Source organism: Pocillopora damicornis, chromosome 2 (assembly GCF_964200805.1).
Source record: "Pocillopora damicornis chromosome 2, jaPocDami1.2, whole genome shotgun sequence".
NCBI classification, from domain to species: Eukaryota; Metazoa; Cnidaria; class Anthozoa; order Scleractinia; family Pocilloporidae; genus Pocillopora; species Pocillopora damicornis.
Genome location: NC_142671.1, coordinates 31,832,540 through 31,852,456, shown reverse-complemented (window position 1 = coordinate 31,852,456; position 19,917 = coordinate 31,832,540). Strand labels below are relative to the sequence as shown.

At 38.8% G+C, this 19,917-nt stretch overlaps 1 protein-coding gene across 3 annotated transcripts; it reads right to left on the bottom strand.

Moving 5' to 3' along the window:
• Nucleotides 1-758: 758 nt before the first annotated feature.
• Nucleotides 759-19,765, bottom strand: LOC113680027 (glutamate--cysteine ligase catalytic subunit-like). 3 transcript variants are annotated; one of them, XM_089196782.1, is made up of 20 exons: nt 19,678-19,765; nt 18,803-18,937; nt 13,347-13,510; nt 12,588-12,697; nt 10,041-10,090; nt 9,721-9,790; nt 8,664-8,732; nt 8,145-8,258; nt 7,387-7,445; nt 6,745-6,881; nt 6,112-6,186; nt 5,307-5,423; nt 4,776-4,914; nt 4,152-4,267; nt 3,802-3,894; nt 3,437-3,541; nt 2,893-2,974; nt 2,560-2,642; nt 2,015-2,135; nt 759-1,665 (listed from the first exon to the last, which is right to left on the bottom strand). In XM_089196782.1, the coding sequence occupies exons 3-20, from the start codon at nt 13,494-13,496 to the stop codon at nt 1,367-1,369; spliced, it is 1,989 nt and encodes a 662-aa protein (XP_089052908.1). In that variant the 5' UTR covers nt 13,497-13,510; nt 18,803-18,937; nt 19,678-19,765; the 3' UTR covers nt 759-1,366. The 3 variants fall into 3 exon arrangements, with proteins under 3 accessions (XP_089052908.1, XP_089052909.1, XP_089052910.1); XM_089196783.1 differs by lacking the exons at nt 18,803-18,937; nt 19,678-19,765 and adding an exon at nt 13,729-13,880; XM_089196784.1 differs by lacking the exons at nt 8,145-8,258; nt 19,678-19,765 and having other exon boundaries at nt 18,803-18,941.
• Nucleotides 19,766-19,917: the final 152 nt, after the last annotated feature.

Sequence of the window (19,917 nt, the reverse complement as noted above, 5' to 3'; positions counted from 1 at the left end):
CTTGAAAAGTGTCACAACAAGCCTTCGCTCGAGTGAAATTTAATTTCCGTAAAACTCTGAAAAATAAAGAGATCCGATCAAACTGATTGTGGTTTTAGTATAGGTACATGAATGTCTTACAACACACGAGAAACGAGCGAAATCCGTGTCTCAAGCAAAATCGACCGGACCGCTCTTACAGAGACACTCTCTTAATTTTGAACTATGCTATATTTGAATACCTTTACATTAAATTTAGTCGAATCTTCACACACTTTTTCGCTTGGGTTGTTCACTGAATCCGCCACGTGTTTTCCTACATCTAAATGAAGTTCAAAGTCTGAAAATCTTGCAAACGTTTTTGTGCAACCAGGCTAGGGACAAACAAAAACAGTTGCGCTTTTAGGCTTACATTTCGTCTCTGGTTTAAGGACTCGAGAAACGCTAATGGGGAAAAATTGCTCCATGGTAAGGAGCGACGGTGATTTTTGCGGTTGCACAATTAAAGACTTGTAAGGAAAAAACTTCCCGCTACCAATGCCATAACATCGCCAGACACGAATGCCTTCACACTTGATAGAGAAGTTGTGAAATTTGCTAAAGCCTTCTAATTTTTTAACCTCAGCGTTCTTGTTTGATTCATCAACAGAGCATTTGGCTGCAGTTGTCCCTTTCACCAGCCGTTCTTTTAGCGCCGTGTGCATATCATTGGCCGTAACGATATCATGACCTTCGTTGCAAAATTTAAAAAAATAAATTGAGCACTATTCCTTCGTCGGTTTTTTTTTTTTTTTTTTTTTTTTTTTTTTACTATGTTTATTTTCTTTCATAAAAGGCAGTATTTATAAATACAACTGATATACAACCCGTGTCCGTAAAACACCTTTCGGGATATTTGCATGCAAAGAGAAAAGTTAATAATGCAAAATACATTTAATAAATTGTTGGTTAAAGCATTTAAGTATTTCGGATCTTCTCTCGATTTCTCTCCGATGCTCAATCGCCAGTAAACGATATAAACGGCAGTGTAATGACTTGTAAATATTTCGTTCAATGCAGAGTAATAAATTGTCGGTCATTTAATCTTGACGAAGGTTAACACTTTGAACGGTAAAGATCATGGATCAATGTCAGTGTCTGACCAAATACGCACGAACTTACCCTCCCTCCCCCCCCCCCCCAGTCTATTAAAGTGATAAGAAGGCTAATGTTGATTTACATGTAGGGGTGGGGTAGGTCCGCCGTTGTTCAGATACTGATATTACTCTATTATCAGGATCCGTCACAAATAGTAGATGACAGATATTAATGGTACAGTCCATAAATACATACAATTTCGTATACTACGTAAACCAAGACTTCATTTCTGTTGGTGACATTCACAATCTTAACAATTTGGTTTTAAAAGATTCCACCTCATCAAGATGTTATTTCTTATTTTACCGTCATCTTCAAAGCTTTCAATCTTCCCTTTGATTTCAAGATACTTCTTAAATACAGCGTCACCCATCCTCAAAGTAGCAGCCTCCCCAAAGAGTTCGGGAGCTTTAGTCTCTCCTTGGCCAACACAATCCATTTTTCTCAAAAGATCGAAACAAATTCTCTCACTGACTACAGAATCTCTCTTGTATTCCGTGTGACTTTCCAAAAATCTTCGAATCCACTGAGCTGTTGTAAGCAATTCACCTTAGGCAAAGAGTAAAAAAATGATGATTATAATTGAAAAAAATACGGTCTTAGTTAAGAGGGGAAATGTTTTATGCATTAATGAAATTTGTGCCTCCCCTCTCAGAGGTTCACCTCCGTCTTTTGAGAATACCCAGGACACGTATAAACGGGTATACTCTGCGCACTGCCGTGAAACAAAAGTTTGCTTTAGGAAAGGGTAGCGACCACCAAAGACTCTTCGCATAGTGAAATACAAGTTCGGCGACGTAGCGAAGTTCTACCGTACGCAATGCAGCGTGTAGAAGTTAGCGGTGTCAAGCCTTTTGTCATTTGATATGTACGTAAAGCTCTTACACTATTAACTTACCAGAGGCCTTTTTCGAAATATGATTCAAGTATTGGGAAATAGTGCAGCGTGTGTTGAAGTCGACATCTGTGGTCGCTAGGTAACGGTTTATGAGTGGTATCAAGCCGGGGAACTCGTTATCCTGTAATCAAGCATCAATAAAATAGAACCAGATTATTTATGCTCGATATGCTTTGGTGTGAGCGAGTGACACTAAGTCGTGTGAAGAACAAAGTGAGATAACGATAAAAAAAAAAAAAACTAACTATGATGAAACAATGAAAATAATTGATAACAGAAAAAAAAAATGGAAAATATCTTCAGTTTGAATCGTTGCATATTTCCACGAAGCCTCATCCTAAATTGTTTATTCAAGCAAAAATTTCAAAACAATAAAGATCTTACAGAAATGTGTTGTCTTCACTTCATACGTGCGTCCTATCTCCTTAATCAAAAGCTAAAGGAAGGCTCAAGAGCGGTTGTAAATATATTTCGGTTATCTCTGCGGCAGTCCCCTCCATCTTTCTTTCTAAATCACTTTAATTTTGTCGTCCATTATCTCTCACCTTGCCGTTGATAATCTTGTCGATCGACATCAATTCAAATTCTGCGCTGCTGTGGCAATTTTCAGCCTCTCTCACAACAACACCTTCCGGAGACAAAACGTAACGAGCCGTTTTTTAAAGTTCAAGTGTAAAATATGGTGTATAGTGTATGCAAATAGGGCAGAAATTAAGTTTTTATTAATACGTTATAAGACTATCAGCTGCTCAGAGAGCAAGACAAAGAGAAGGCAGTATTGAGCTGAGCTAGGTCAGTCAAAAGCAGCCAAAATTTGATCACACTAATTACTTAATAATATCAGAGACAAAGAGACTAGAACAGAACAATTTGCTCACTTTTCCACACATTCTTCCTGAAACTAAACTCTCCTTGTCTGACAGCGTCCCTCTTCTGCGCTTTGACCATATTTTCATCCACCTGTGACAAAACAACATTTGCAGTTGTGAACGAATATTCCTAGGGCTGTCTTAATAAAATAGTAACAAAAAAAAATCGAAAAAACAATTAACACTGCCCGAGAATACTGAAGAAGTACAGTTCTTAGATAAAAATTAAATCAATGCGTTTGTACTCGTCTTACTGGAAAAATAGAAAGTTTCACAAGCGCTTTTGGTAATTGCCACCAAATTAAAATATCGAATTTGGGCAAAGTGTTCCATCGACGCACTCGCACTGTAATTAATACCCCGTGGTTCCGGCGGGGGAAGAAGGGTTGGGGGATGGGCTCTTTGGGGGGTGAGTGTCCACCCCAAGGTCGCACCGCAACGACCCGGAAAGGCTCGAACTGAGACCCTTAGACTTAGAATCAAGTTCTCCAACTGGCAGGTCACTGTGTCTTCCCCCCCTCCCTCCTCCCCCCGTCCACGGCTTTTTACTCACCTTGGATATAGGAATGAGCAGGTTGAGATCAAAAGACAAAATCGCCCTCGTGAGAAGTATGACAAATGTCACAAAAGCGGCATTCTCGAAGTCTGTCAGTTGTACCTAAAACACATATTGAACTAACATAAGACTGTATATTAATGAACTGATCGATCAATGCTATGATAGGGGAATAAAAAGCAATCAATTGCTGTTTCCCCAAAGACTTTGGCCCCGAAGAATTCTTGTTCCAGTTGTGCAAGAAGACAAATTATTAACGGATCCCATTCTGGTACTCCTACTTTGAAATGTCTTCGTGGACTAATCCCACAACTATAACACAAAGGAACAAACAAACAAACAAACCAATGTCATTTTCTTACATCAAGGGACCTGAACTCCACTCTCCATCCCATCGAAGAATCAGGCGGTGGTGGCTTAAAGCGCACGGTTTGCCAGTTGGTGGAATTTATGTTCTGATAATTAAAACGAGGAATCTACATAAGCACTATTTTACAACTTACTTAGTCTGCTATATTTATCTCAAAAACCTGTTTAACCCTCATTTCGAAAATTTAGCTGCTTGTATGTTTACATTACTTTCAAATATGTCCAACAACTTTCGACAGAATTTTCCCCTATCATGGAATACAAAGTATGCAACAGACAAATGTTCCAAACTGAGCTTCTGAGATATCTTGAGATTATATCGACCACTGGTGTTACATCTTACCTCAAATAGATTTGAGCTTCCCTCGTCGTCTTTGTAGAGGTCTTCAAGGCACAGAGACGCCACAGGATCGCGAATGAACAAATGCGCGACATGCCGAGCTAGTGGTTCATCAACGCCTAGAATATCAGCGATAGAATGATTTTTCATAAATAAACGTCCAATTTTGAAACAGAGGCGATTCTCAAATTTTTAATGCCATCTAAACTTTAAAAAGGTCCTTAACATGTTTTTTATAACACAACTTTTGAATAATTTGATAGCATGATCCAGAAACCTTTCAAAATTTGCTGTTTGCTGTCACGTGTTGTCGAGTTTGCATTTCAAATGCTTGTGCGATTTGCCGTTATGCCACGAACAAGTTTTTCACGATTGAAGTCTAGAGAAGGAGAGTTAAATTTCTTTAATACAAACAGGGAGGGTGACGTTATTTGATCGATTTCCAAATGCAGAATTTGGACTTGAGTTGTCTTATTCTCCAAAGAATGCCGATGGAAACACAAGCTCTCCCAATTCATATAAAAAAAGACAATGTAGCTGCGTTCATAATTCTAACAGTCGCTGCGATTTGTATGGTCCGAAACTTATCTTAAGTGTGTTCTGTTGTTACCATAGTGTAGCACTTACCCGCAACGACGAGCTGTTGGTAAATGTCTTGGTCATACACCAAGTCGATGTCGTTGTAACCATTCGCCTCAGCTGACAGATATGTACTCACTGAATCATACCGTGACTTAGGTATCACAAATTTGTTTTCCTTGAGTGGCTGAAGGAGAGGAAACGCAAATACTAAAACACTTAAACATTTAAAGATTTAAAGCACTATTTTATATCGAGCCCAGAGCAAAAGAAAACTTAAAGTCCCCTGTGATTATCCGAGCGAGTTGTCACTCCCTAATGTTATCCTCTGACTTAGCTTTGGAGAACTCTTGGCGAGTCATGCGATCTACCAGGTTCATAACGTTTGAATCTCCTTGCATACCGCTAGCATCAACGGGTACTGAGTGACAACTTCATTCATCACACATCGGAAAAGAAAAAAAACTTCTACATCTAAAGTGATAAGTTAAAGAGTTACCTCTGGCATGGAGGCTTTTAAGACTATTTGTTTAAACAATGCTTCAGGGTTAAAAAAAATTATTAATTCTTAACAAATACCTCGAGGCCTCTCTCCTCCGGGGTTCGATCATCTGTTGACTCAGATATGATTCCCCAACGACAATCTACATCAGAAAGATATCCTCGTGCGATGGGAGTTCCAGCAGACAGAGCCATCTAACAATTAAAAACAACAAATATTAATTCTTGGTAATATTAAAAGAATCGACCCTACAGAGGTAGTAATTCAGGGAAAAAAAACCACCTTAGTTTCATTGAAGTTCTATTCAAATATCTTTTGACTTCCTTTCATGCAGTGTATGATTGGGAATAAGAATCTTTTCATGTCAGACAAAAATAAAGCATCCTTAGTTCCAGAATCTTTTAACTTATCGGTGACTGTGTTGTTTTTGTAAGTTTGGCACCACTCTATACGGGGAACGGGGATGCCGAAATCTATAATCCGACTATCATATCCAGTTATAATCTCCCAGCACGAGGTAATTATAAAAGATGCGCTAAATTTGAAAATGTGCATTAGTCAATTTTATCGAGGCAGATGTAAACGTCGCACAAGAAAATCCAATACCCAAGAACACAAAACTGCTACTAAGTTTTTCAAAGCACTCTTCACAAGCAACATATGAATTATTTACTGATAAGTTAAATGAACGCGTCAAATCTACTCATGAAGATTTGATAAGTTACAAGCTCGCAGAACAGGAATGAAACAAGTTATTTTCGCTATTATAATCACATAAGCAATAGAACTGAAACAATTATTCGCCTCACCCTCAGTAGTGGAAAGATTATTCAACACTATCCACTGAATGGGCATTGAAGCAAAAATACCATGTTTACATACCAATACGGGACTCACTACCGCGAGTTGATCGTAAAGAAACCTTGCCTCATGGATGTTGCAGGCTTGGAGAGTGACCTTTCATTTCGAAAGAGAACATGCTTTTTAAATCAGTTTCTAGACCTTTGCATGACAGAACTCACCGATAATAAACTTCGATCTACTTAGTTAAGACTGTGCTTGCGTGATAAATACGTATTAGTTGACTTCTTTTCAGACGAGCAGCCATTAAATTCCACCGTTGCGTTGTTGTAGGAGAAGTCACCCCTCCCTCTATTTATGTTGCAAATTTGAAATGGTGAAACTGATTTTAGTTTGGTAACCGCTTCGTATTTGTTAAATTTAACTCTTTCTAGAAGAAAGAAGGCTAAATTATTGCAACTAGGTCACACACAATTGTTGGAGCTGGAGGAGAATGACCTCCGCTTTCCCTACTTGTGCTTTTTTTGGTTTTGTTTCGTTTTGTTTCATTCCGCAAACCAGCTCCGCTTTGACTAGAAAGCATCGAAAAAAGGAAATAAGCAAAGTGAGGACTTTTCTTAGTGACTCTCGGCCTTACGTATCTTCTCCAATCTTTAGGTTTCTCTCAGTTAAGTTTCCTATATAAAGAAAGCTTCTCAACAGAGAGGAGTGTACCTGAATACAAGACATCCCAAGGCCGCAGCTTACACTGTCCATATAAATGTGATCTGGCAAAGCAGCCTCAGCTCCTTCTCCTTCAACGATGGGAAACGTCTCAGTAAAAGGTGAAGGGGTGTTTATGTCTTTGAATACTGAAAAAGTGGTAGAAACAATTCAGAGAAGAGATAAATAGTAACTTCTTGTCTCAAAGAAATAAATAACAAACGTGCATCGATCGCATAATTCTTTTACAAGCACAACAAAGCCAATTTACCGGTATTTATTAATTTTATGGGAGACTGGATGGGTTAATATTTGGCTTAAGGTGTAGACATAAGGATAGAGTGCAACGAGATCCGTGCGTTCTAACCGAGAACCCAACATTTTCCCGTCCTGTCCGACCTAATTCAGGCAATAAGCCTGATGACCGTCGTTATTTATTTTACTTCCAACCTTCTTTCAGCTCGCATCTCGTGGGGACGCACGGGTACGGTCCTCAAACGAGGACTTTTGTCTAATGTCTCTAAATATGTGGGTTCACATTATAATTGTAAAGACACGATTACAGGTGAAAGTCAAGTCATGAGTCGTTCTCACGAATATAGGCGCAGAGACGAAAACAAACAAACAAACAAAATATCAAACGGACAAACGTACTTGGTACGTTGATAGCAACTTTTGAACCTCTTCTTTCTCGGATGTTTTGGGTCATTGAGCTAGTAGAAATAACAAAAAGTATCAAATAGATAATCATTTTGCTAAAAAATTTCATGGTTGCTGAAAACAATGACTTAAAAACTAGGTAAACTGGACCACTTCTAAGCCGGGTCTAGGGAAAAAATTGGGGTGATGCCGATCGGCCAATAAACTACACTGTTATTGCCTGCATATCAAAGAGTTTTGTGTGCGCCTTAAATGGATGAGAGACGAGGCTGCGTTTCCATTTACCATCCCAAACCTATCCCAGTACCGCCCAAAAGCACACACTAAACCGCCAGCCACGCTGGATAATACTGTAATGTGCTCTAACTTGTATGTTCGAGAGGTTAGCTGGGAAAAAGCAGAAAACCCGATTGGTTTCGCTTAATTTTACGAGTCAAATATTTTTACTCTGAGATTTTTGTTCCCTCTTTTTGGAGGGGAAGGAGGGGATTTAACACACAACCCATAACCCCTGCCTCACCCCCCCCCCCCCTATTCATCCTTAAATTCCTCTAATTTTCCAATTGGCTAGATTTGAAGAGCAGTTGGCGATAGGTTACAGTAGCGTAATCATTAGCCTTCGATCAACCCCAGTAATCAGTTTTAAAATATCTCTACAAATACTTCAACTGAGTCGGGAGAGTTGCGACATGCCACTCTCAGTGCTTTGGACCAGCGCACATACGTTTCACTCTCTGAGCTGGTTTTCTTACCTAAACCTGAGTTGATTCTGACAGACAGCCTGGTCCGGAATAAACATTGAACATGACAATCCTTTGTTCGGAGTTGGTTCAAAAAATGGAAAGGTAAAGTTGGGGCATCCCAATCTGATAAGGAAAACATTTTTCATTACCTAAATAATAAGATGACCGCATGTATTCTGAATTTTTTTGGAAATTGTTTCTGTTGGTTTTTTTTCATAATTTGTACTTGTGAGCAGCACGCATACACAGATCTTGTCAACTTGTTGAGTTTGATCACTTAGATTTCATCTTAGAACTTGAACCAGACGGTTAAAGGAACTTAATCAATACCTTCTTTACAAAGTACTTGTCGCGATTCAGCAAGGTTGTGAACAGCGAAAAAAAAAAAACAAATAACGTGTTAGCAAGATATGACTGAAATCCTGCATAACGCTGAATTTAATTTTGGTAATTTTTGCGGTCAGTTGTCAAAACCGGCCCAAAACTACGTCTATCTTTCTGTGTTTTCCGCATCCTTACATATCATACCTCGGAAATGCTACGATGGACTGAACGGTTTCACCAGGTTCGGTCAAAAATCTCTTCATTTCTTCCCGTCTGTTAACGAAAAAAAAAGAAAATCAAAATCAAAGACAAAAGTCAACAACGAAACAGCAAAACCTGAAGTAAGTGAACATTATTAGGATACTCTTATATTCCGCACTAACAATCGTATTTTCTGCAAGAGCATTAATGAAGACGAGAGTGACTTTTGCAACAATGAACACTACTTCAGCAGAAGTGATTTTTCAGGCTTTATTTTCACCACTGCTAAAGTAGTTAAGCATGAACCCGCAGTTCAAATATATGATATTCATATATTTACACACAGTTGTTCAAGAGCATTTATGTTAGCGAAATATCCTAAACATCTTTCTAGAACGTGAAAGCTAGAAAAGTTTTGAGTACTCCGCTCTCCACCCGTGAGGAAACGATTTACTGACTTTCCGATTGGCTGATAGTCCGCATGCCAGCCGCGAGCCGGCTGTGGCTGGTCCATATGTATATATTTAAGTGCTGAACTAGATGGCGTGAATGACTGATTGTCCGATTGACCTACTGACCAACAGTAGATCTTTTCACGAACATGGGACAGACAAAAGATTCCCCTGAACTCTAGAGACTTTCTGAGATGAGCTAAACCATCAGACAGACAGATAGACTAGCCGACTGACGACTAGTTGAATTGGAAAAAAGAAGAACTCACCGGTGGATTGACCATCAGGCAGACAGCTAGTTATACATATAGAAAAAGTGACAATTGATAGACAGACTAATAGACTAACGGTCAGACAGACAGCCAGTCACACAAAAAGAGTGACTCAGACTATAACTGCTTTCTCTTTGCCACTCCCTTGAGACTCGTATCCTTCTTGGCCCAGTTGTATAAAATGCGGATAATGCTATCCCCGGATAAATTGCTTTTCAGCGGATAAGTGATAACAAAACGTATGGCGTTATCCACCGGATAGAGATTTATCCAGTGGATAGTGTAATCCGACCTTCAAACAACCGGGGCCTGTACCACTCTCCCTACTTGACCTACCTTAAGCTCATGTTCAATTCAATGATGTTAAAACATGCCAAACTTTCTCCCATAGGCTGCCCAGGTGATGCTACATAACACACAAAACAAAACAGGAAAGTACCAAATAAACCAGGGATTTCTAAGTATAAATCAGCCAAAAGAGCGTTTATGACGTTTCTCTCACAGGTATGTTATTTCGATTATCCTGTTTTCATTAAAACCATGATGCATGGCAATAAGAAGAAAGTTGTGAGTTATAAACTATCCTCAAATGTAATACCTTTAAATAATATATAATTGTTAATAATATATTATAAATAATATGTTATAGCGAATACCTTCAACCATATAGCTGGCAAATTCAGGCTTCCAAGAAATTGGGTAGGTGCTGCAAAAACAAAATGGTTAAGGTAAGAGTAAATAAAAAATAATAATAATAAAAATCAGTGAAATAGGACAGAAGAAAAAAAAAGATAAAAACAAAAGTAATAACAAAGAATTCATTCTGGAATAAAAAGCGAAAATGTTGTTGTCCAGTGGCAATCTCACGATGTTCTTGAACTTGGGTATAGATGTATGGAAAGGTCGCAAACTGCCATATGCTGTTTAGAATTTAGGGAGATTAAAGTGTCTAGCGACTGGTTTGGATGCGTCCTTGTTATTTCTTTGTACGTCGCGAGGGTGTTCTCGGAATCGGCCACCTAGTAAGTTCTTCCTGTTTCACCAGTGTATAACTTTTTGCGGCAAGTGCAAATTACAAATTAGATAACATCGGCGGAGGTGCTCGTGAGGTGATCAGTGATCTTAATAGATCTCTTGGGTCCCGATATTTTCTCAAGGTGGTGAATGAAAGGACGAGTTTTACATCGTGAGCGAGCGCATTTGAAAGTTTCAGGTTGGTTATTGGTTTGAAATGAACTTCTGACCAAAAAGTTGCCTATGTTTTTGTCACGTTTGAATGAAATTAGTGTAGGTTGCGAAAAGATAGTACCAGTCTCTGAATCGTTTTAAGACAATTTACAATTTTTAGGAATTATGATTTAACTACGTGTTTGTGAGGGTGAAATGTGACAATGAATGGAATACGATCAGTATCTTCCTTCAGAGCCGTGTGTAATGCTAACTGTCGATCAGTTTGTTGGGCGCGCTGGTGGCCCGCTTGAACGACAGAAACAGGATAGCCACGTTTATCGAAAAAATTGGCACATTGCTTCCAATTTTTCGAAAAAAAAAAAGAGTCCTCACCACATAAACGACGAAGTCTAAGAATCTGTGAAAAAGATATGGAATCCTTGATGTGCGATGGATGCGAAGGTGAATACAACAAGCAACTATGTGAATCCTGAAGGTTTGTAGTTATCACTAGTGCATAGACCGTTACCTTCAACTAAAATTTTGATGTCTAATTTCCCAGGTATATTTCAGGACCGGTTAAAAAGAATTGACGGCGGTTAAAAATTGAGTGAGCTCCTCTGTGGTAGAGGAGGTAGCGCCGATGCAGTCGTCAATGTGGCGACCCTAGAGTTCAAGTTTGTGGCTGTTGTATTGATTGAAAATTGGCGTTCGATAGACCAACGAAAAGATTGACGTAGCTGGTTCCCATTTTGGTACCCATGGCTACGTCGCTAGTTTGTTTGTTATAGCTGCCACCGAATAAAAAGCAATTGATGGTTAGTACTTGTTCGGCTAGACGGAGCAGTGTTTCAGAGCTAGATTCCTTAACAGTGCGTTGATCGAAAAGTGTTTGAGGGCGCGGAAATCTTCGTCATGGGGAACAGGTAACAGTATAAAGAGATGCAATGTCCATAGGGAAAAGAAGTCGCGAAAAATTTCAACTTGGCTGTCTTTAATGTATGATGGTGAAGTTTTGACGATGGGTGTCATAATTTTGTCTAAATAGTTGCAAGGAAATAAGTTCGGTGGGACAACTACAGCTACATACAGGCAGAGACGATGTGTCGACCTAGATTGTTAGGTTTGTGGATTTTTAGTAAAAAGTAAATACACGAAGTTCTGGGAGTGGTGATGGTGAGTTTTTTTGCAATGCCCGGTAATTCATGTTTAGCTGTAGTATTGTTAATTGTGTTTTTGAGAATGTTTTGTTTGATTAAAGTGAGATCTTTCAACTTTTGCATAAAAAGAGGTGTCAGAAAATTGCCACAAAGTTTCTTTTTGGTAGAGGTCGGCCCGCCAAACAACGACTACACCGCCTATGTCAGCCACTTTAATAGCTGTCTTTGCGTTTTTTAAGACTTTTTAGTGCCGACCACTCTTCCGAAGAAAGGTTAGGAATTTGGTGTTACGATTGAATTTCAGTTTGTTAATATCGCGACATTTTTTGATGAAAAAACTAAAGATGCGAATGGGCCCTCTACGGGAGTCCATCTGGACTTTAAAATCTTAAAGTGTTTCGAAAGTATCTTTGTTTGAGGTGTTAGAATCATCCTCTTTGTCATGAAAGAAGGCTTTCAATTGAACGCGTCGAAGAAATTTTTCAACGTCTTGCTTAATTGAAAATTCAGCGGCCTTTTCGGAAATGGGAACAAGATTTAAGCCCTTATTGAGAACTGATTTTCTGAATCGGAAAGAGGAAAATTTTCTAGAGTGTTAAATATAGTTTTGAGGCTTTCAGGCGATGAGTCATCAGCAATTTGAGGGCCGATAAGTTGGTCGAGTTTTTGGGCCTTAATTTGGTGCTTGTAAACTCTTTTCGGTGGCCAGTTCACGTTATCAACTCAGCAGATAATGCTAAATTACCCTGCTATACTCTCCCACCGACGCAGCACCACAGTTTCCTTAGAAAACGTACCCCTGTCACACAATTTGTAGTACGAGCCAATAAGGACAGGATTCAAAATATGAATTTCAATGTGTCTTATCATTACCTGGTATTATTTTGTTCCACAAGTGTCAAATCATCCAAAACATCTTTTGCCCTCAAATTGCAGTAAACTTTCTTGTTCTCATGGTCAAACTTCAATAGGGTGTACTCCATCTGTAACGCAAGATCTGGCATCAAATTATTTCAAAACGTAATAACTTCTTACTAACCGAGTGCAAGGACCATAATGAGGAATATTGGCCCGTGCTCATGGCAGTGTGGACAGAGGACGGCGAGGTCCAAAAAAAAATCCCACCAATGGCCGATATTACCCAGTACGGCTTGAACAAGTGAGGTTAATAAGTAGTTTATGGCATTCGGACCAAACTTGTTGATTTGAATTTGCTGGCTTTCGCGACCAAAATTACACGGAAAAAATCCAGAATTGATCTGTATGATAAAAAAAAAAGACCAAGTATAGAAACCAATCAGAATGTTTGAATTAACCCTTTAACTGCCAAGACCTGATAGTCAATTCTCCCACCAGTTATCACATATTTCCTTTTAAATTACTTACAAGAATTTGGTGTTAGATCAAGACAACAACTTTTACTTGATAAGTTCGAGTATTCTCATCGCTATTTGCTGGATAATGTATGAATATTGCAGGGTGAAGTTAGAACACACGTGGAAAAAATACGATATTTTTTCACGTGTGTTGTTACGGCTTTTCTCAGGGCCGGAAAATAATCCTTGTACAACACCGCAGTTTATGTGATAAAGATCATCACAATATCTTCATTTTTGGAGTGATCAACATTACCTCATCGCCCCATTTCAAACCATCGTTGTCTCTGTCTTTCTCTCTGTTGTAGATGTGGAGAAATTGCAAAATACCGCGTTTCCGAACTTCGTCTCTGTACTGTTTTGTTTCAGACCACGACAATGGACATCCTTTAGAGAGAAGACCCATGTTCTAGACTTGAGCTGAGAATAACAAAAGAGGAATACATTATCATGTGCATAAAGCAGTTTACGTTCAATTAAAAGAACCGTCCAACCTTGTATGCCCTAGTTTTAAAGTATTTTGATTCTCAGCTAGGGTACGTAGCAGCCTTTCGTCAAATTAGAGTTTTTGATACGCCGACGGTTCAAATATTATTTACAAAAATCGAACGAGGAAAACATAGCAGATATTATTTTACCCAAAAGTGCTTGTCCTGAATGTTTTAGATAGGACTTTTCCGCTTTCTTTCTGAGAGTTGCTTGCGGTCTTAATAAACAACCGAGCAGCAGAGGAATGTGAAAAAGAAACCTATTAATAAATTTTCATATTAATAAAGGTGCCAGACAAATCGAAGTAATCACTATATTTATCATCGTTGTACCTGACAAATATTGATCCTGCGGGTGTCCTTCGGGAAGAAAATTCGTGCGCGTGCTAGTTTCACTAAAATCCTAGCAAACTGTATATCAGAAGTAAGCTTAATAACTGCAGTTTAGGATAAAAATATAATTTAAGCGACCTTTCTTTTAGGGAAGTGTCAGGAGCCGTGAAAGTGTGTCGGGCTTTTTCGATATTCTGATTGGTTGTGTAGATATCGGCATCTAAAGTTGAAGTAGCCGAAAATATGCGAGGCGTGTTGCGTAAATGGACACCAAGGGCAAATATTTCAAATATCAAAATTTCCCAACACATTTTCGTTTGTCATAATTCCTAAAATGTTTTGGTGAAATTTGACAAAAATCGGTCAAATCTATATACCGTATGAATTTGCTCAAAGTGGTTCTATACCTCCCAAAATCAAATGCGAGACTGAAGCTGATGAAGGTTCGCAAACAACTCACGCCACGCCGGAAGTTTATCTCGCCTCCTGAAACCGCAAACCCATATGACAACGGGACCTCCTGGCGTCAACGAAGATGGATCAAGATTTCCCGGGAAAAGTAACCCATTGCAGACACGTTTATTTTTTATCTCGATCGCACCGTAGAGCGTTGAAGAGAACTACACAATAATGAGCAAAGTTGCTAAAAGTAAAGGAAAAACCCGCGGCAAAAATGGAAAAACTGCAAACTGTGTTGAGGAGCAAGACAATGAGTCGACATACAGCTTTCAAAATTACGATTCGAGGTGATAGTTTTTTATCAAGGCTGGTACTTGCATGAAGAGGAGGAGCCTCGTTTTTAACATCATATATTGCAAGTTTTGGTTCGACGGCGACTTCTTTGTTCAAAATCAGGACACCAGCGTGGAGCTCCACCAGTATCAGTCGCTTTCACAGGGGAATTATTTTTCCCTTTTTTATACAGAGGACTTTCTTCCGCTTTTGATTTTCCATGAGCAAAGATTTTTCAGAAAAAAAGAAATTCCACGCGTGAATTTTGTTAAGTGAGCGATGTAAACAAAATATGGAAACGACATGAAAATCGAACCCCAACATGAACGGTTGCCGCGAAAATTCCCTCAGGCAATTCGCTCAGATCCGAGATTATGACACTTTTCTGATTTATTAACTTTTAATTAAAAATACGTCTTTTATAAATAACTCGGGTTCCTTTGGATATTTCTGAATTTTTTTTTAATGGAAACGTTAGGTTGAACGTTTTAATTCAGTTTAATTAACTTAAAGAAAAATCGATTTTTTTCGGCCACTGATAGTGGGAAGTACATGTAGCCCCAAGAGATAATCATGATAATAATCTCTTGAAGCGAACAGATATCCCGTTGTTTTTTCATGTTCAATTCTCATCAATAGCCGGTCTGTGTTCCTTTTTTTTATGGTGATATTGACGCTCCTCTGAATACTGTTTACAAAATTTGAAATCGTAAAACATGGCTGAACTTCTCTAATTTGTGAAGGCTTAAGTGATGAATGTTCTAGATCGAACTTTTTACGGAGCTTTTTGTTATGCATGAATATTTAGTAATAAATCTATGTTTCTTTCTAAGAAAGTAAATATTAGGAAATCATTTAAATGAGGCAATATCAAAATTTATAGGGAGGCCTCTCGTTAATATTCACCAAGTTTAGAAAGCTGAAACGGTTTTCCTGTTATCATATCAAATAAAAGCTAGTTGTTAGAGTCCTTCAGTCTTGTATGCGTTTTTACTAAAAACAATTATCCTTCTCAGGATTACCTAACATGAGATAACTCGGCGCTACGCCCCTTTTGGATTATTTATTATCATGTTCCGCGCGCCCTCGAAAAAAAAAAGGTTTGCCCGTTGTCAAATCAACTGAAAAGCTAATAGGCAGAGTCGTTAAGTTTTTGTTTGCGTTGTTACTCAAGCAATTATTCTTCTCAGAATTGCCTAATATGAGAAATTAAAAAAACTCGGCGCTACGCTTGTCCTAGATTATTTTTAATGTCATATTCGGCGCGCCCTCGAAGGATAATATTATTGTTAATTTGCCTAACAGCGGACTCAAAGATATGAGAAAATGAAATAACAACCGTGATGTTCGTCAAAACATCTAGGGTTTGTGTTCCCTGTGCTCTTAATAGACTCGTTGCGAATAAGAACTTGTTTACCCAACCGAAAAGAAGAAGACACTGAACTCCTTCTGGAAACGTTCCACTGCGCAGCAGACCGTTTATTTCACGTGCGCACCCAAAACCACAAAGCACGTATTTCTTGGCTTTTTAAATCACTCTGAAGAAATAACTCGAATCTTAATCGATTTGCCTTTTCCGTTGTTAGACGACTAAAATTAGCTTAGGCTATCGTTAGGCCGGCGGACAATTATCAAATTCGTCGTAGTTTACGACCTGATACGTCGACAAAAATTATCGCGAAGGCGCCTTCCAATCACCTTTGTTTTCTTTGTAAGTTACGCTAGTACGCAAGTGTTACAACCGATCACGTTTACGCTACGTTTTAGGACAACTCGGCATCTATTCTCCACACAGTTTTTATAAAAAAAAAAATCAAAAAAAAATAAAAAAAAAGTAAACGAAGTTTGAACGGTCGAAAGGAGATCTTGGTCAATTTTCAGAATTAAGCAAATGATCTTTGACACGAGCGCATACAATTGTTTTTTAATGTTGATGGATGAAAGCTAGAGATACCCCCTTGGGTTGAGGCGATTGGTGACCTCATTGATGTATAAACTATGCACTGATATGTATTTTTAGCCCGATTAACACCTGCATTTTGAGAATTCTTTCGTACAAATTGGTGAATTTTTGATATGCAAATTGAGGTCTAAGAGAAGGGTCTCCTCTGATCACGCTGGTATGAAACCATTTTAGGAGAAGTTTCCATATTTTGTCTGTGAACTAACTGAATACATCTTGTAACTTGTAGCAAGATGGAATTCCGTGAGCTGTATTATTGCAGTCGCTGAGCGCTAGACAAAATCTGTTAAATTTACTCTTTCGATCGCTGTTCACGTTCACACGGGCGGTCTAACCAAAAATTTGAGAACAACTAAACTATTCTTGAAACATGTGTTCTAAACCCTTTTCATGGCCAAAAAATAAAAGAAAACTTTTTTTTCGACGGGAAGCTATTAGAAGGAACGGTACTTAAGTGTCGAGTAATCACAGGAAGTATGCAGACAAGCGGCTACTTCTTGAACTGTTATTGTTTGTTGAGTCCCGGTTTTAATATCGAGTTTATCCAACACATTGGTAACCAACAGGAGATACTTCAAAAATAATATATGTCCACTTTGCTAAGGTTTGCTTGTCGATCATGTGCAAAATAATGTCCAGATCCCCCAAGACAGCTGTATTTGTATCTGCTTATTGTTTGATCTGTTAATGCGTGCAGTTATTTCAATATTTGCAAGGTTTACTTTTCTGGAGAAGATATTCAAATTTTTAAGAACTTAGATAAGCCCTGGTGAGATTTCTCTCAAAACTGGTTTCATTTTGGCTCAGCAGGCATACTTTGTTTCTACTTTTGGTGTAAATTAGTATTTTATATGAGTACAGCTGCTTATGATCTTCATTTCCATGTCTGACATTTCTGTGGTCTTCGTGCCACGCAAGGTCGATGGTGCATGGAAACACAAATGATCAAGCGTGAGCAATCTTAGACATATTAAATCGCCCATACAGGTAAAAGAAATGTAGAACTGTGGTCCAACAGGGAAATTAACCCACGTCCGAATTAATTTATTGATTTACTATACCACACAAATTTCAAAAAATTTCAAACGGGGGAGTAATTTGCGAAACGTAAAAAATGAAAATCCGTAAATTTCCTTACACGATGCCGTCGAGAAAAAACCGCAAAGTAAAATAAGTCCCGGAAAACTGAATAAAAACTAACCATCTGATAGAGAAAAGTTTTAACTCGGTGACCTCCTAACCCTGTCTAAAGATCGAGGCCACCGCGCATCGACCAGCGGTAACGTCTCAGTGTTTTAATAACAAATTGTAAGAGGGTGGCGGAGGGTTTTTACTTGACGCGCACATGATTAAGGCCAACAGTGAAAGGCGACCCGTGAATTTTACAAAAAGCTGGGAGCGATTGAACCAGCGCGACATGTGATTTGCCTCCTTAAACAAATTTGACTCGTGAATTTTTTTCTCTCATATGATGAAAACCTCAAGATTTCCCCGAAAACTTTCTATGCTAGAAGAGATATTTGATGTTATCCATATATTCGTGACCGTGAATTTGTCTAGAAAATTCATCCGTAAAACGGAATCATAACCCTCCTCCACCCTTCCCCCTCCCCATTCACTCTTTGCTACAATATTTGAACGAATGAGTGTAAGTGTGCCACGGATAGCCCGACGCCTCGAGTGGGTAGGAAGAAGATCTCTCACGGACAGCCACCAAATGCTTAACACCTCTAGCCGTTTAATGTTCGCTAGCGGGTTACGGTTCTTAATGGACTAAACACCCTGCAGTTAGAAACCTGCACGGAATTTCCCTGCGAAGGTTCTCTAGACAGATTTTTTGAGCTTGTGCATACTGTAAAATCGTTAGACTTTCGACACTCAGAGATCATTTCCGACTGAAGCGGTTTTATGGTATGCTTAAGCTCGGAAAACTTTTCCTCAAAAAGGCAAAAATAATTTTGGAATCGCTTGACATTTCTAAACAAACAACTGATACTTTAAGAAGTTTGAATGAATCTTTCCCTGGAAATTCTGTGACTGATTTCTGACTGTTTGGCATTTCGACACTGTGGAAAGCGTTAAGGTTCGTTATCCTACGCACTGTGGCATAGGTCAAAGAGAGATAAATACGAAACTAAAATCTTTCAATAAAAAGAAAAACAAACAATCATATGTAGATCAGTAAGCGTCACTTACGTCTGGTGGTGGTTCCAAAGATAACAAAGACTTCTACAAATATCTGATAAGACTTGAAAAGATAACTCGGAGAATTTGAGGTTCACACTCAAGGGTATCCTACTTGCAACTGAAAGCTCTGTTTCGATATTGCACCTAAGATGTACGTGATACACAAGAAACTTAATTAATGAACAAAGAGATATTCATATTTAAATAAAGGGCGTTTATTGCCATTGATGGGTGGCTTTAAAGGAAACAGAGTCATTAGCAAAACTTCAAAGGACTTTGTACGGGATAATGGCATGTTGGCACAACAAGAACCACTGTCCATATTGGGAGAAAATCTGTTGCCTCTTAACACATCGATAACCATCGGGAGAGACTGCAAAAGTAGTGTTTGTCCACTCCGCAAAGTTTTGCATTTCGATCATGTGCAAAGCAATGTTTAGATCCCCCTCAAGAAACAGCTCTATCTTATTTCGGCTTTGTTTGATCTCTAATTGCATTCGGTTATTTAAATTGTCACTTTGTTAGGAAAGGAGAAATACAACAGTTCCAAACACGCTACACCACCAGGAACTTAAATACCGTGACAATCGACACATCTAGGCAGTTCGGAACGGCCGTGAAACACTAGAACTAAAATTTATCTTCCAAATCGGCACCCCTAATCCCCACGAAATCAACGAGCGCTTTTCATTCAACTAATTTATTCCTGTTTTCTCGTTACCATATTCCCACCAATGGCGTAGCTCCACTTTCTGCATAGAAACTCACACAACCCACAATTCCTCCGCTCGCTCTGACGAAGGGCTAACGCTCAAAACGTCAGCTTTTTTACCCTTTACGGTGGCTAATTTACGTTTTCAACTCTGTTGTTAACACTAAATTACCTGCTATACTCTCTCACAGTCGCAGCACCTCAGTTTCTTTAGAAACTTACCCCCTTAATCGAGGATATCATTCCCCGGATGTAATCTGGCCCAAGGGGTCTGGGTATGAGTGACGGGCAGATAATTTCAACATTTGCAGAGTTTGCTATTCTTGAGAACATTTTAAATTTTGACCCAGTCTGACTATACCTGATTTCTACTTTGGATGTTAGGTTATTAATTAGGGCATAGATGCTTAAA

Coding starts and splice junctions, on each gene's coding strand:
- LOC113680027 (XM_089196782.1), bottom strand. CDS start 13,496: ATGGGTCTTCTCTCTAAAGGATGTCCATTGTCGTGGTCTGAAACAAAA. Junction 8,259..8,663: donor TCCATCGTAGCATTTCCGAG/GTATGATATGTA, acceptor TTTCCTTATCAG/ATTGGGATGCCCCAACTTTA. Junction 1,666..2,014: donor TATTTCGAAAAAGGCCTCTG/GTAAGTTAATAG, acceptor TCTTTGCCTAAG/GTGAATTGCTTACAACAGCT.